At 39.8% G+C, this 17,207-nt stretch overlaps 1 protein-coding gene across 1 annotated transcript; it reads left to right on the plus strand.

The window, feature by feature from the left end:
- LOC138033453 (uncharacterized) lies at nt 1-16,861 on the plus strand. Its single transcript, XM_068881195.1, has 10 exons — nt 1-393; nt 1,110-2,520; nt 4,683-5,959; nt 7,053-7,104; nt 7,227-8,165; nt 8,323-8,547; nt 8,967-10,337; nt 11,487-11,630; nt 12,776-12,872; nt 14,772-16,861. The coding sequence occupies exons 1-10, from the start codon at nt 73-75 to the stop codon at nt 14,827-14,829; spliced, it is 5,895 nt and encodes a 1,964-aa protein (XP_068737296.1). The 5' UTR covers nt 1-72; the 3' UTR covers nt 14,830-16,861.
- Nucleotides 16,862-17,207: the final 346 nt, after the last annotated feature.

Raw genomic sequence — 17,207 nt, forward strand, 5'->3', positions numbered from 1 at the left:
TTCCGCATAAATTTCATTTAAGTAAATATCTTACGTAGCAACGCGGTTGCATCGAAGCGAAGATAGGGAAGTATGGCGTTGTCGAAATCACCCGAGCCAGTATCGGCAATCGAAGGTTTCCCTTCCAGCTTAAATGAACTAATGAGAGACGTCACCAGAGATTTGGAGGATAAAGAGCTCGAAGCTGTAGTCAAGTCTGTAAAGAATACCTTCAAGGGATCGTTCGAGGTTCAAGGAGACCAAGATTTGTATTCGTGTCTGCTGCTTCTTGCGAACCAGGGGCTTTTGTCTGAAGAAAATCTTATACTTTTGGAGACCTTTGTTGCCCCCAAGGCATCAAAGAAGGAAGGAATTAAACAAAGGATTGAGAATTTCAAACGCAACCGTTCGAAGGTAACTGGATATGAAGTTTTCGAGGTGTCGAAAACACATTTGTTTTGTAATATGCATGAATGTGATCAGCCGTGCAGATCTCTTCTTTTTGCGAATGGCTTGATGATTCTAAAGCAAGAAAGAATATTTTCAGACCGTAAAAAGAGTTATTTCGTAAGAAATCTACAGAAGTTCTTGACTGACACGCATTTACTTAGATGGAAGCCCGCTTTGCAGCTGCTTGGCGTATGGTAATTGCGTATTTATATTTGCGCAGCCTGCTATTGTTATTGCGCATTCGTTCTGCGCATCTCGAGATACACGAGTTTCCTATGGGTGGTGCTTACAAATGCAGTTAAAATAAACAGGTGTCTTTTTTTAATCCAGGCTTGAAACTTGAGTCACTTCGTGATAAGTTAACATAGTTTTGAAATATAAAGAAAAAGAAGAATTAATTTTTTATTATAGTACCACTATAGTATTTGAGGGACAATGATATCGGCAAGCTAAATTAGTCTTTTTTTTTTTCAATGTCACGAGTATATACTGTGAGGTAGCTCTTTACATAAACTTCAAAGCTTCTCTGGGTTCCTTTGCCCATAATGTAAATATATGTCTTATTTTATGGCAAAATAATAAACTGGACTGAACTGAACTACTGCGAGTCAGGTGTAAAGTTGTACTCAATTCTTATGACTGGGATTAAATTATTTTGACATGTTATATCTCCCAATCAGGTGACAAAGCCAAAAGATGAATTAAAAGGAAGAGAGAGCGATTTGCAGGATATCATGAAGAAGCTTACAGGGACTACACTTTTCCTTAATCTGTATGGACCAGGCGGGGTTGGAAAAACAACTCTTGGCAAAGAGCTTTGCATTAAATGGCCAGGGAAGTCCATTTTCGTCGATTTAAGAGAAAAAAGGGAAATGAAAGACGTTTATTTCCATATCATGCTTGCCCTAGACAACGAGAAGACGGTCATTAATTATGACGATAATCCGGTTATTGAACGGTTTCAAGAGCTATTAAGAGAAGGAGAACATGTACTTTTGTTCCTTGACAATGTGGAACAGTTCTCTGGTGCTGTCAAGAGCGCTCCCGTATGTTTGATAAAATTCAGTGGCTTTCTCCACAGGCTATGTGGTCTTCAGGACAGTAAAAGTAAGGCGCAAGTAAAGGTCGTGTTACTATCAAGAGAACCGTTCCGAATCGAAGAAAAAACTAGCAATGAACGAAAACAGATTTCTCTCGAGGGGGTCATGGATCACAAGAAGATAGAGCCTTTGGAGGTAAAGATTTCCACGGAAATTCTCCAAGGAGCCAGTGGCACTTCCTTGAAGGAAAGCAATGAAATGAATAAACTGGTGAAAATGTGTAAGGGAAAGCCCCTTTTTCTCAATGGCCTAGCAGCAATTCTTAGACAAAAGATAGCTGACGTCAAAACGCTTCTTGGAGCCATAGAAGAAGAACTCATAGCGACCACACTCCAAGACAATTCAGTCCCATCAGTAGAAGATCTCAAGAAGGATGGCGATAATTGGGACTATGAAAGTGAAGGAGTTGATCAGGTGCAACTCTCTTGCTTCAGAAAGATGTTCTTTTTCCTTCCTAGTGATAGGCTGCGACACACCGCCATTGCTTTGTCACTCTTTTGTAGGCCATTTACCTTAGAGGTAGCTGCCTCTGTGCTGGATGCAGAGATGTCCGAAGCAACCATCCTTCTTGAAGGTTTGAGGAATAGCGAGTTACTTTCTCTGAAGCCTGATTCTGAGGAAGGCCATCTGGTATACGATATTCATCCTTTGATGCGAAGCTTTCTTAGAAGTGTTGGAAGCAGTCGTGTCTTTGAGCAGGTCTACACCAAAGCCAGACACAGATTTTCTCAACTGTATATTGAGAAAATGAAAAATTGTGCTTCGTTGTTAGATAAGGACTACATGGAAGCGTTCGAGCAATTTGATCGTGACAAATCTAACTTCGAGCTTGCTTTAGATGTACGATTTAAAACTGACTACGAACTCGTTCCGGAGGAACGTAATTTCGATATCATGGTGTGTTACTTGTTCGAAGCAATGTTTGACGAGGGTCAAAGGAAAAAAATTTTCCATTCGTATACAGAGGCAATCGACGAAGATGGGGAAACAGGTGAGATGTTACTGATTTAGTGTGAGTCGCAGTTAACTTATGAGTCATGAGAATAGGGCTGGATAAAGCAGGTTTGAATAATTGCTAATTAACAATTAGACCCGTAGCCCGCTAGGGCTACGGGTCAATAGCCCATGAGGCGAAGCCGAATGGGCTATTGACCCGTGGCCCTTGAGGGCTTTCTCGTGCAATTTGGAAGAAATAAGCAGTTGTAAATTTTTTCAAACACTACAAATTGCAGCAGTCCTACGGGCTCATGCAATTTTAGTAGTCTTTGACAAAAGTCACTTTTGCTTAATTATTCCAAATTGCACTCGAAATCATGTGATTACCATATACAAATAATATGAACTGTATTATGGGATTTGTGGAAAAATGTTAACTTAATTGTTGGCTTTCACTCACGTGATCAACACCCATGTTTTTCAACGAAAACAAACGAAAGAGTTTGCATAATAATATAGTTAAATTCCTGGATGGTTTGGTCGTGACTCCAACATGGCCTTTGTTTTTTTGTTTAGGGGCTCCAACATGGCGGCCGTGACGTCATGTGAGAACCAAGAATAGACCATATTCGTATTCTCAGTATTGGACTGGAACTAGCCTGCAATAGAGGCTAATGCGGGGAAATCTTTTCAAATGCAAATACTTTTTAATATATTCCCCGCATTAGCCTCCATTGCAAGCTAGTTCCAGTCCAATACTGGGAATACGAATATGGTCTATTGATCGTTTCCTTCGTAGGTTTTGCAGGACCCATCAAACAAATTACTCAGAAAAACAGAACGTATTCGTAAAGTACCACTACGATAAAAAAAATCTCTTCCTTTTATTCTTCGGATTTTGAAATTGTGTTTGCTAAACACCTGACTAGCAAAATTTTGAGCTTTGACTTTTATTCAAAGGCTGTTTACTTGGAAAGTAATTTTCAGATTTCACGTTTCCCCATTACTCACAGTTGATTGGACCTCAGAGGTTTGGATTCAGGGCAAAGTGACGTCATTTACCCACTAGCTTAAAATTTCAGCGTGTAAATACAGGTTATTATATATGCAAAAGGCAAGTTTGAAAGTCTGAAAGCCCAAAACTCCCATGGTGCATATTAATTCTGCTGTGTACACACGCATTGCATTCTTAAACTAGCGAGTCTTTGACTTCATTTTCTCCGATTCAGCTCTCTCAAGATTTTAAAGTTAGTAATGGTGAACCATTAAATAGGAAAATTCCAGTTAAAATAAACAGGTGCCTTTTTGAAATCAAGGCTTAAACTTTGGTCGCATGGTGTTTAGTTAAAATAGTTTTGAAATCCAAAGAAAAACAAGAATTGAATTTTTGGTCACAGTAGCACTTAGTAGCACTCTCAGAATCTCAACAACTGGCAAGAGGCATACCAGTTGGCTGTTTACAAGCGCAGCCGAGAACTTGAACAGGCAATTCCCAGAACAACATCAGCTACAATGGATGTTAAAATTCTTGGGACATTTCGTGATGTGCATGATCAATCTAAGTCACTCTCCCCTCCAACTCTCCGTCCCCCTCACCCCTCCCCTCCCCTCTCCACAAGTACAGTAATGTTGAATTTTATACGCTGTACGTCCCAAACTGGTTGTATAATTTGTTTGCTTTTAACAACATTGCAGGAGGGGGAAGTAAACACGCCACAGCTATCGCGAAATAGTTTGCTATCGCTCGGGTTAAATTAACGATGTTTTCGTAACGTTTTTGTTGACTATCCCAAGGAATGGGTAGACTTTCCTATACCGGACTAAAATGGGGCAAGACAAAATAACCATTGTTATTCCAATTAAGAATTTCTGATTAAGTATTGTCACATTTGTTTTGTTCTTTTGTTTATGGACATTAATTATTTCGGATCCGGTATATTGAAGACGAACCCAAGGAATTTTTTCCCCATTGTAGAGGCAAGAGCAGCACTTGAGCACGGGACCTCCGAATCAAAGTACCACGCCCTAATCACTAGACCACACTGCCTACAAATTCAACCAAAATAGAGTTATCTCAATCTTTACTTTTTGTGCAGAGTCTTTGAGATCGATGAAGTCGAACGTGTCTGGGAGAGACACATCCAGCTGAGGCATTGCTTGTTCGTAAACTATTCTGGCTTAGTTGACCCTAACTGAATTACGTTCCTACCGTGTTAGGCTCTTTATCCCGTGCAGAGATGAGATGCTTTGAGGCACTGGAAGTTCTTCGTCAGGAAGGATGGAAAACTGCCATGGAAGTGCTGAAGTTGGCAGAAGATTCGTTGAAAACAGTAAAGGAAGAGTTTAAAACCAGCCACCTTTACAGAGTAGCGAGAAGTTCTTACTTGTTTGTCGAAGGAGAGATTTACTACAGAAAAAAAAATGTCCCCAAAGCTCTTAAAAGCCTGTTTGGTTCTCTGAAAATTATGGAGGAACTCTGGAAGAACCACACCAGTAAAACAAGATGCTTAAATGCGATTGGAAACTGCTATAACAGGCAAGGTTCTCCCAACAAAGCGTTGGAGTTTTACACAAGAGCTTACGACATGAGGAAAGAACTTTCTGGTACAAATAATCACGTCGATCTGGGGTTCTACAAGGGTCAAATTGGAACAGTTTATGAATTCCTCAAGCAATATGACAAGGCGATCAAATGCTATGAAGAGGGCCTAGAGCTCTCTAGAAGTCTGAAACGTTCTGGAATTTTGAAGTTGGCGCTGTTTCAAAGGAACATTGCGAACGCATACATGTGGAAGGGAGATTCCGAAAATGCTTACAAGCCGGCCAAGGATGGATATGAGATCCGAAAAGATATCTTGGGCAATCACCCCCACACAGCAAGGAGTGCATTTCAGTTAGCCATGATTTGCGAACATCTGGGTAAATTCGAAGAAGCTGAAGATTTTTTCGACGAAGCATGGGAGATCGAGAAATCTTTGGGAAATGCCAACCACAGTGAAGTTCGAGACCGTATCGTGAAGGGGTACGAAGACATTCTGCAGGGGAGAAAAAAAAAAGTCTTTAAGAAAGAAGCCTTGGAATTTTACCAACGCTTATGGGATGATGGAAAAGAATTCTCGTATGCTAACAGATCAATCATAGATCAAATCAATAACAGGTTGAATCAATTTGGAGATGAGCAAACGGTTACTCATTACAAGACGGAAGCGATGCGATTTTACGAAATGGCTTGGAAATCTCCAGATCTTCAGCAGTTACCTCAAAACGAAAGGGAAGATATTCTTTCAAAACTCTTGGATCTGTGCAAGTCGCTTCATGAGAAAGAACTTTACAAGGAATATCAATGCCAAGCATTGAAGTTTTACGAACAGCAATGGGAAGAGAAGAAAACGATGACAAGACAGGAGGAAAGAGACCTTCTGTGCTCGTTGCCAACCCTTGCAAAAGACGTTGGTGATAAATTAAAGGAGGAGAAGTACAAGAAATTGTATGAGGTGAGAGTCAATCGAGTATTTTGCAGTTTTTTGCTCAAAATGCACAACTAATGCAACTTGAAAAATCCGTCCTAATCACTTCAACTCGAACGATTCCCACAAAAAGATAAAGACTTGTATTTTATTGAGAGTCACGCATAGAGAATCTTTAGCTATGACAAAAACTTGCCCAATCCTTTTTATTTCCAGTAATGAAACCCGTAACAAGTTGAACAGAAGACAGTAAATAGTCTCTTTTCGCTGATAAAGTCTTTCTAAAAAAAAAGCGGTCTCCACCGTTCTTTTAGCTTTTAATTTCTTTTTATTTTTCCATAATGTGGCCAAAACATCGTGACATAGCTCCTATGCGAAATGTTGATGGATATTGCTTTGTGGTGGTGTGCTCTGCTCTCTTATCTGTTTATTACTATTGTTACTAACATTGCACATATATATTATATTTTATTTTCTTCTATTTATTTATTTATTTATTTATAGTGTCACCAATTAGTGTATTTACGCTAGAACGTTTGACACTTAAATAAAGTTTACTACTTACTACTACTACTACCACCACCACCACTACTACTACTACTACTACTACTACTACTACTACTACTACTACTACTACTACTACTACTACTACTACGACTACTACGACTACTACCACTACTACGACTACTACGACTACTACGACGACCACTACTACGACCACTACTACTACGACTACTACGACCACTACTACGACCACTACTACTACTACTACTACGACCACTACTACTACTACTACTACTACTACTACTACTACTGCTGCTGCTGCTGCTGCTGCTGCTGCTGCTGCTGCTGCTGCTACTACTACTACTACTACTACTACTACTACTACGACTACTACGACTACTACGACTACTACTACTACGACTACTACTACTACTACTACTACTACTACTACTACTACTACTACTACTACTACTACTACTACTACTACTACTACTGTTCAGTTGGTGAATGCTTGGAAATATTATCTACTTCAAGCTTTTCGAAAATACGAGGATTACGAATTGGTCTTAATTTCTCTGCTCCTCGCTCTAATGCTGACTATTGTCTTGCCTTACAGTCTTCGTCAAGGGAATCCACCGATTCGAAGAGAGGGACAGAAAAGTCAGAGGGTAACAAACGCAATATCTCATGAACCATTTACAATTTCCTAAATTTCAATAAACTCGTCCATGTGTAGTTGTGATGTGATGTACAACAGCGTCGTGATCTTTGTATGCTTACTTCCATACAGAAGGCGTTTCACCAAAATCGAGGGCGGCTCCACTTTGGACAAAAACGATTTCAGTGTCCAGTGTTATAACAAGAGAAGGTGGTACAGTGGCTGGAGAGGGAGTCAAACTCGTGTGTCCTCCTGGAGCCGTTGAAAGATCTGTAACTGTAACAGTAACATTAGAAGATCCCGCTAAGTACTATGGTTTCTTAGTTCAAAGTGACCTTGAGAATGACGTCATGTTCTGTGCAGCAATAATCAATCTTCAACCCAATGGTCTCTTCTTCGAGGGACCAGTAGAGTTGACAGTCAGTTTGGAAGCGAAGATTTCTTCATTTGATGAAGTTGTCATTTTGCATGGAATGCAGACCACGCCTACCACGATCGTTTGGCGAGACATTACTCATAACGCAATCAGAACAAAACAAACAGATGACGAACTTCTCATCACAACGGAAAGATTTTCAGTTATTGGAGCCTTCATAAAAAAGACTTTTATTCTGACAAAAGACATTGTCTGCAGACTAAACTTATCATCATTTAATTACTCGTTGTTGGTGTTGTTCAATGAGACATATATACCAAACCAACTTGCGCTTGTGTTTGTGAGTGAGGATGTAAAAAATGAAGCATTCTTCAAAGAGGATGAGAAGTCTGTCTTGGCGCAACTCAAACGCGAAAGATTCAGAGAAATAATGGTGCGTTCCACCGAAGAGCAAAATGATAGACGAATTTACAATCAGGAAGAACTTAAGGTATCTGTTTGTCTTGGAGAAGACTACAAATGTTCTAGCAGTGAACTTCGTGTCGTCGTTGATTCCACATCTTGGTGGAGCACAGGGCATGCCATCAAGGTTCCACTGGAGCTCGAGAATCCTAAACAAGTCAGAATTCTGTGTGGGAGAATAACTATCACGGGAGAGTACGAAAACCGTAAGGAAAGAAAGTTCTGTGAATTAGGTAAGTTAGGAGGTTGTAAAATGAACGACGTATTTGATATATTATAAGGGTACGCTATTATGATACCTGGTCTGCAGTCGTTCCGCCGCGACCACTGCAAAATTCCTCATCGGATGGTAATGTCTTGCTGAAATGCCGTGTGGTTTTTTGGTTACAGATCTCCATGGTTACGTTAAAGGCTTTTTGGGTGTGAATGGAGAGGTCTTTAACGTCATTCCTATTGCTGAAGCGCTGACGTTGCCTGAAAAAATACTACATGAAATTAAAGAAAAGTGGAGTGACGACGAGTGCCAACTGGAAGTAATCGTGCATTGGTTAAAGCAGACTGATGTTTTCGAAAGTCTTGCTTTCCTCAGAAAAGCCCTTCAGGGCTTGAAACAAGGTTAAGCGATATTTCAACACTATAAAAACCTATGAATTAAGCAACATAATTTATAGCAAGAGATCTATTTTCGTTTATTTCGACACTCGTTCGCCTCACATGAAACATTCAATGCCATTAACACCATCCTTCTCATATAAACAAGTTAAATAAGGACTTCTCCTGGTAATGATAAAAAAGTTGTAAAAGAGTCAAGTGTTTTGACTGTTTTGTTTTTACCAGTTTTCATCGGGTCTGCAAAGAGAAATATTTCGTTCACCCAAGTTTTTGTTGTCAAACAATGGACCCTAGTTAAATGAAATGTGATGTTTTTTGGTGTGGCAAAGAAAAAAAGATAACAGTCACGCCCATTCAAGTTTTTTAAAACGGCAAGGAGAATCGTTATCATTAAGTTGTTATACCTCTTTTATTGTTATTAGATTACCGAGTGACCACTAAAAGAGGTGAGATGCACGTCAAGCATATAAGGTACTTTGCGAAAAAAATTGGCGGCCTTGAACATGAAAGCGTTGAACGTCAGAGGTACTTTGCCAGTAAGGTTCGCGCGCTATGTCTGATGTTGTTCAGGGATTGCTGCCTCCAGATGGAAAGAACTGCTGATGGGCTGGAAGGAGCAGCTTCATCGACAAACCATGTTTCGTATATAACTTTCAGGATGCAACGAAAGATACCTGATTGCTTTGTACAAGGTTGTAAGGAGATCTGTTCGTCTTCTCAAGAATGCCGCATTATTGAGAAATTTAAGGTCGTTGTTCCCGAATTGATTCAGATTGTAAAGGAAGTCTTTGTTGACGACGAAACCGATCGTGAAGAGCAAAATGGCTTGTGGGGTATATCGGACAAAACATTGGCAACGTTCAGTTCCAGTATTGGAGATGCTAGACGAGAAAACTCTGTCACAAAACTTATGTGTGACGTAAGCCAGATTCTAGAGACATTGTGCCTAAAAAATTGCAGCGACAAATGCACGTCCAAAGTTAAAAGGTGGGGTAAAGGCTTAGCAAATCTGGCCATGTTGGAGTTTTTGAAGCCCTTCTTTCAAAACTGCCCGAAAAACAGGAGATTACACAAACGGTTGGAATTATTTTTTGAGAGAACGAGGGAGATATTTTTAAATCAAATGGAATTTGCCGACGAAGTCTTTTTGCAAGATTTTGCGAACGTTTCACTGAGTCTCGTTGATTTTGCCAAGTACGATGCATCCAAATTGGTGAAATTTGTAGTCAGTGTTGACTCACCTAATTCTCCTGTCAACTTCACCAGAGAGAATACGCAGTACGACCGGGATTCATTCTTTCAGACAGTTTACGTGAAGAAAGAGTCTGAAGGTGAACTCAAACTGCGCGCTTTAGCCAGCGTTCACATTAGCGGGCAGATTCACAAAATTGGAGCGTTTCAGTCAGTGATTATGCTACGTGAATCTGGTTGGGAAAGCTTTGGAAAATGCAGAAGTCCTTTCCATAGGGTCACCACGACAACGGTGAAAGACAAGGATTCCGATAACCTTCGGGTGGTTCTGTGCTCTTTCCAGAAGCAAGACCTCTCCGAGATGCTGAAAGTTCTGGGGAGTGAAATGAGCGAGGAATTGATCGACCTGACAAAGTCACAAGTCACCCACTGTCCGCTAACGTTAACTGCGCGAAATATTTCAGCGAAGGCGGGGAAGGTTTTGAGTCTACGCTTGATTTACAAATGGGGGTCCGATTCACTGGATCTTGAAAGCGAGGATTTTGTGATATGCGCCGATTCTTCTGCCCAAAGTACCTCTTTTCCACAGTTGCGACTTTTCGGTAAGCTTTAACACAATGCAATCCATACATTCATACACATCACAATAGGGCCGTTTATACGAGAGAAATAAGCCGCAGCTTACTCTGGCCGCGGCGTACATAATACGCGAAAGGAACTTTTTATACGAGTATAAATTCCCAGTTCATGCAGGATAAGCTACGGCTTGAGAAAGATTTTGTACCATTTATACGAGTGTTCGCGTCTTATGTAAGCCGCGGCAAGAGTAAGCCGAGGCTTACATAAAGCCTAAGAACGTCCCATGCATTACTTTGCGGTTCTGGTTCTGGTTAAGGTCATAGTTAAAGGGTCACTTTGTGACGTCTGCACCAAGGAACTTGAATCGAAGCCTGATGAAAAGAGATATGACCCTAATTTCATGGAAATCGATTTCAATAAGCGTCAAGAAGTGTCCTCTTTTTCTTCTCCCCAACTTCAACATCACCCGTGTCTCAATTTAAGTCACAAAGTGTCCCCGAAATGATGCTCCTCAAGTTAGGATAAAAAAAACGCTAACATTTACCCTTATCTTACTGTTGGAAATAGGTAGCAAATGTTTAGACTAAAAGGGACACTTCGTGTTGGATGTCAAAACTGGGTGTGCTTCTACCCTAATTATAGGTGGAATCTTGGGCATAAGTGGATAAAACTATGTAAAACGACTTTCCTTCGTTGGTTCAGCTTAAGCTGGCGGATAGTAGTAGCGGAAAAATGGAGACGAACTAAAACAAAGCTGAAGTATAAAACCTACCTTCCAGGTCACGTTGAATTTCAGATTGCTATGTACAGTGTATGCGATTCCTAATACGACTCAGTGAGCCTGTCGAATAAAGAGACCAGATTTCACTCATTATGTTCAGAAAATACTACTCAAAAGGATACTTCAACAATAAAAACACCAGTCAATTTCAGTTCTTTTAAACAGCAAGTTGTATTTGATGGGTTAGCTGTCTGAACTTCATAAACATCAGGTACAACTATAGGTTTATGCGAGAGATGGGAAAAAAAAGTGAGCACTTACGTTTGCCGATCCGTAATTGATAATTCTTAGCTTACGTTCTTTAGAAGATATGTACATTCAAGGGAGAAAATGAAAACAGCAGCTTAAAGAATTATTTGCCTTCTTCAAATAGTTTTTTTTTCTATGCTAGGTCATGAGTCGACCGCTGCGCAGTTGGACGAGGCAGCAGCAACTCAAGACAACCCCTTCCCTCTCGCATCTGCTGATGGAAACTTCAACTTTCCCCTTTCCCAACCGTCCAGTCAGAGACCATTAATACAATGTCATAAAGTCGGTAAGAAGTTGAATTTAAGGCAATCTTACGATCTGTGTTTGTTCCCTGTTTTGCATTAGACCCTCGTAAACATCAAATTAGATAAATTATTTTAGTATATAGTAAAACATTGGATAGCGTTATAGCTTTCCTGACGCTCAATGACGAATGCATAAATACGCTATAGAGTGCAATACGGACGTTGCTATGAAAGCACATCGGTGGAGTAATTTTCTTGAGTATGTAATGAATAAACTAACATACGAAATTTTCGCAATTTATAGGTAACAGTGATGAGAACTTTCGAAACATCACTCGTTCCTATAAATCACGCAATGCACTAGCGTTCATACGATTTTCTACACTTATTATATACTCAACAAAATATCGCGTTTCTGATTGGTCAATAACCCTTTGGGGTCCAAACCGGCCGAAACCGGCCGGACTTTGTATTTTACTCTGTCTAACGCGAGACGATTTTACTCGTTAATGGGGAACCCCTGGGCGTCAATGCAAAAATGGGTTACAGAGTGCAAAAAGAGGTTAAAAGTACAATGCGGAAGTTGCTATGGAAACAAAGCGATAGAGTAAAAAATCGTATGAATTTGCTCGTGTATTCTGTGATTTATGGTCACTCGTGATGTTTTGAAAGTTCTCAAATTGCACTCGCCTTTTGAGAAATTTCAAAACATCACTCGTGCCCATAAATCACGAAATGCACCTGGTATTACAAATCTCGAAATGTTCCTCGTATTACAAATCGCTTCTTAGCTCTTTAGATGTCTTAAAAACTCACCGGTATCTGTCCCACATCGTGAAGAGATTCGTATGTCCGGAAATTTACGCTAATTTTAATAAGCGTCACAAAGTGCCCCTTGTTCTTCTCCTCAACTAAAACACGCGCTTAGGCGCTCGCGTCTAGAAATAAAGACAACAAAAACACAAATAAATGTGTGTAAATACACTGGTCAGAGCCTTTCTTTTCCCTGAATGCCTTATTTCCATATTTGTATCACTGGATTTTTTTGATGGTCAGCACTGTAGCTTTTTGTAATAATAATAATAATAATAATAATAATAATAATAATAATAATAATGATGATGATGATGATGATGATGATGATGATGATGATGATTACTGTTATTGATTATTGTTGTTGTTTCAGAGTACCATTATAATCAGTATAATACCACGATGCAAGGGCATAATTGCTTTGTTGGCGACAAACCCACTTTGCATAATAATCCGATGCCAGCACAAGGGTACGAGCTGTAGCCTTCTCAAAGTACTTTTCTATTCGATTTGAGTTCTGTAAACAATTATCCCCTGATCTTCCTTTGTATTTTGAGCTTTGCCAAGCATGTGTCTTCTAGCCTACCTTGCATAGAACGTTTTTGAATTCTGTGAACAATACTTCGTGTTTCATAAGGGCCCAGACAAACAGCTTCAACATTTTCTTTAACATCCGTTTGATTTTGTTGAAGAGCGATGTTGAAACTTCTCAGCTGCACTTGTAAATAGGCAACTGGTTTGCCTCCGGCCAGATGGGATTCTTAACAGTTGTTCGGATCAAGGGTTTTGTCGACAACGTGAGCATTCAATTAGCTCTCTTTCCTTCAAACCCTTCCGTACCAGTCCAGTTATAAGATTCATTCCCCACTTTGTGCAACATGAGCGAGATGGGATAATCGCGAAATTCTTAAAGGCCTGGCAAACGCTCGCAACATTTAAAGGCAACAACTCGCAACGTTGTTGGGCACAACATGTTGCATGCGTTTGGCCACCCTGTTGCGATATGTTGCAACATGTAGGATCAAATTTGAAAACGGTCCAATTTCTCGTGCAACATTTTAGATGTTGAATGATGTTGTACTCGTTTGGCCACGTTCACGCAACATTGTTGCAAGAAGTTGCCTTGAAACGTTGCGAGCGTTTGGCCAGGCCTTTAAGTTATCCAAAAGCTATATTTTGAAGTGAAGTTTTCGTCGCCGTAACCGTCGTGGTTTCTTAAGAGATTTAAAGAATAGACTTTCATTTACCGGACTAAAATGGCGGAGGACAAAAGAACCATTGTTATTTCGATTAGGCCTTGCTAATTAGGTATTGTTTTCTTCGCTTTGTTCTTTTGCTTTGTGGACATTAATTATTTCGGATCCGGTACATGAAAGATCAGCCGAACTGAAGGAACGGCAACGGCGAAGATCACGGGAATGAAAACGTCATCCCAAAATTCGCGTTATTGTAATCACTTCGTGACTATTTCAACCTTTTTAATTTGACAAGGGTGTGGTAGTTCCTCAAAAATGACACTTGTCGGAACGGCGCTTAATTTAGAGGACAAAATGAAATTTATCTTCAAGTGCTGATGTCTTTCATAAAACCTCAAATTTAACTATTTCACGTTGTTGTTTTGCTGACGACGGCAAAGAAATGGACGGAAGTGAAAAACGCACGTGCAAGGCGTGCAAAGCTATCGTTTTTGCCTACTAAATATGCAAATTTGTGACGTTCTCGTTGCCATCGCCGTTGTCGTTGGTTAAGTTCCCTTTAAACTCCCTGATGACTAATCATTTAACGGAATACAGCTTTGTAGACTCATAGAATAGAATTTTTGAAAAATGTAATAGGCCGGCTTGAGGAAAGTTCTTTTACGCGTTGTTCGTAACACAACCATGGTGATATGTTGTCTTGAATCTCTAATCCTTACTCTGGAATTTTCAATGTACCAATTATTAGTGAAGGCAAAGTGAGTGTCGAATATTTGAACAATTAGAACACGCGGCCTAGTTGCTTAGGAGTTGACAAAGACCACCTTCTCCCACAAACAAGAGAGTAGATGACATTACCTGCACGAAGAAACATGGATGGTGAAATCTTGTATTCGAGTACAGTGATGAGTGATCACGTGTTTTCACCTCCGGTCGTTTTTGGTGGCTCGGAAGTGACATCGGTTAGTGACCTTTGAACCTGAAATTGACCAAAGTGAAGACCTGCAGAATGAAGGCTACCTGTAGCCTCTTCTTTTACACACTTTGATCCCCTTAATTTTCCGCAGACCAAAACTATTTTAATGTCACAGAACTTCATCTCACTACACGTGTTATTTGACGCATAGGCAAAACATTGTTTAAAGTTATTTCTTATTTTCTTGCGTGTTTCAGTGCCATCGAGGAAGCACAAGGCACTTCCCCAAGACTGAGTGCACCTGACGAAAAATGATCACAAGATCTCCGGTTAAACCGGGAAAGATGAAGCACTTACAGCTTGGCAGACCGGGAAGTATTGTCCCCGATCACAAATTATACCTAATGTTCCTTGACGAGATGCATTTATCGATTATAAATCGAGCATGCTTGCAGTTGCCGGTGTTGTGGTCTGGCGCAAGATGACTCAGTATAGAGAGATTTTTTTAATCACGATTAGGACAAACGGCTAAAATGGAGCTCACTTGTTGCCGGTCTGCGACAGACGTCGATCAAAAGAGAAAGAAAAGTTAGGATCAGATAATTGTCTTGCTTTTATGACAACCAGTAACGTTCACCGTTTGGGCATTTGCCTTTAACGCATCTACCGCTTCCAGTGAACGCGATGCTGAATCTCTCTATCATCTTTATCACCTCTATCTGGAATTACCTTCCCTTAAATCTACGCAACAGTCTTACTATTAGTAACTTTAAAAGAAACTAAAACTATATTTTTAAGCCTAATTTATAGAGAATGCGTATTTCTAATGAACTTCTGATATTTTGTTGGGATTGTCCCAAGTTTACTGTTAGTTGATTTGTTACCATTATCTTAGTATAGGACTACATGTTTGTAATTGAGTTTTGTTAATTATTTTTATAAGCTAGTTAAAATTACTCTTTCTTGTATAAAATTGTGACTTTTTTTTCCTGGCCACAAGCCTTTTAAGCCCGTGGCTTTGCCTTTTCTCGAATGAATCTCTCATATGTATGGTGTCATAAATCATAAACAATTATCGTTCAAAACCCAGTGCTCCTAACAGAAATTCAGGTGACTTGCATCAGTTTTCATACTGCTTACTCTTTGAGTCGCCTAATTTCCCACGAGTCTACTATCGCTCAGTGGTAGGGCATCCGAACGTATCCGAAGGTTGTGGCTTCGACTACTGTGAGGAGCACTCGGGTTTCTTTCGGGTATTCCCGATAAATAATCGACTGATAGTCGATTTGCCGGACTTAAAACTCTTGATACCTGGCAGCTCTTTACGACCCCTAACTTCATAGGACCGGTGTAGGATGCAGCTCTTGTCTGTCAAGGATTAGGCTCCACTGTTTCCGTTGTATACTTTTATGCCCACTGTTCTATGAACCAATCACGAGAGCCGTTGTAAGAGCTGAGTCCTCGATTCAACATGTCCTTTATTACAAAACATAGGTAGTCGAGGTTTACATGTGGCTACTACTGTAAAGTAGAATGAAAATTGAAAATCACTCCTCTGATTATTTGAACAATATCGTGTACAATCTCTCAAGATAATGCTACGGTATGCAAAGAACAAGCATCGGTGTCGATCGAAACCTGACCGTGCCTTCCGAACACTATCCGAAGATTAGAACTACCTGCACTCACTGTTACAAAGTGCCAACTTTAGTGGCTTCTCGATGAGTAGTAGCCACAAAAAAGGTTCGTATCTCAGTTATTCTTGAAGTTATTTCAGCTTTTTAAATTGCATGTTTTTTTATGTGCCTGTTTTATCATATTTCATTTCTCATTTTGTAGAATCACGAGGAGGGCAACTAGTTTCTTGTTCTTTTATCAACTGAGTCGATATGGTAGAATGACCAACGTGGAGAAAGCTGACGTTTCCACCGTTAGCTCCCGGTCAGAGCGAATTGAAGATGGGGTTTTGCTCTGACCAAGGGGTATAAATGCTCAAAACGTCATCTTTCAAGTTTCTTTATGGTGATCAATTTACCATATAAACTTATTTGTTGATAAACCCATTTGTGTATTACACTTCCCCACCGACGTGGCACCACAGTTTCTTTAGAAAGTACACCCCTTTATCCATGTAGTTTATTTGTGATTATAATTAATACAGAATGAGCGAGAGATTTGTATTGTAAGATCATTTACACTGACCAGCCCTTGGTTGGAAATCAATGTGAAACAAATGCGTAATGTAGTAATCTAAAGGAACTTGAAACTCCAAACGATGATTTTCGGTTTATTACTGCCACAAAAGATGATGAAACTGATTTATTTTGACGACTACTTTAATGTAAAAACACTTTTTTACAACGCTTTTGAAGATGCATGGCCAAGAAAGAGTTGTGTCCGAACTTGAAGACTTCTAGTGTCGTTTTTTAGTTTTTCGTATTGTAATTTCATTGCAATTTTTAGCATCAAATTGAAAATCCAAAGGACACTTTTCGGTTAACGGCATACCAGTAATGCACAAACTAGCATCAAACTATTTTTTAGCGACAAATGGCATAGAAAGACTAGATGAGTATTTTTTCTTTATTTTACATTTCCATTTAAAATATCCAAATGTGAGTTTTAAAAACATAAATTAGGACAAGAATGTACAATTCGAGTAGAAAACGCGATATTAAAGAATGAAACGTCAT

This window comes from Montipora capricornis, chromosome 14 (genome assembly GCF_036669925.1).
Source record: "Montipora capricornis isolate CH-2021 chromosome 14, ASM3666992v2, whole genome shotgun sequence".
NCBI classification, from domain to species: domain Eukaryota; kingdom Metazoa; phylum Cnidaria; class Anthozoa; order Scleractinia; family Acroporidae; genus Montipora; species Montipora capricornis.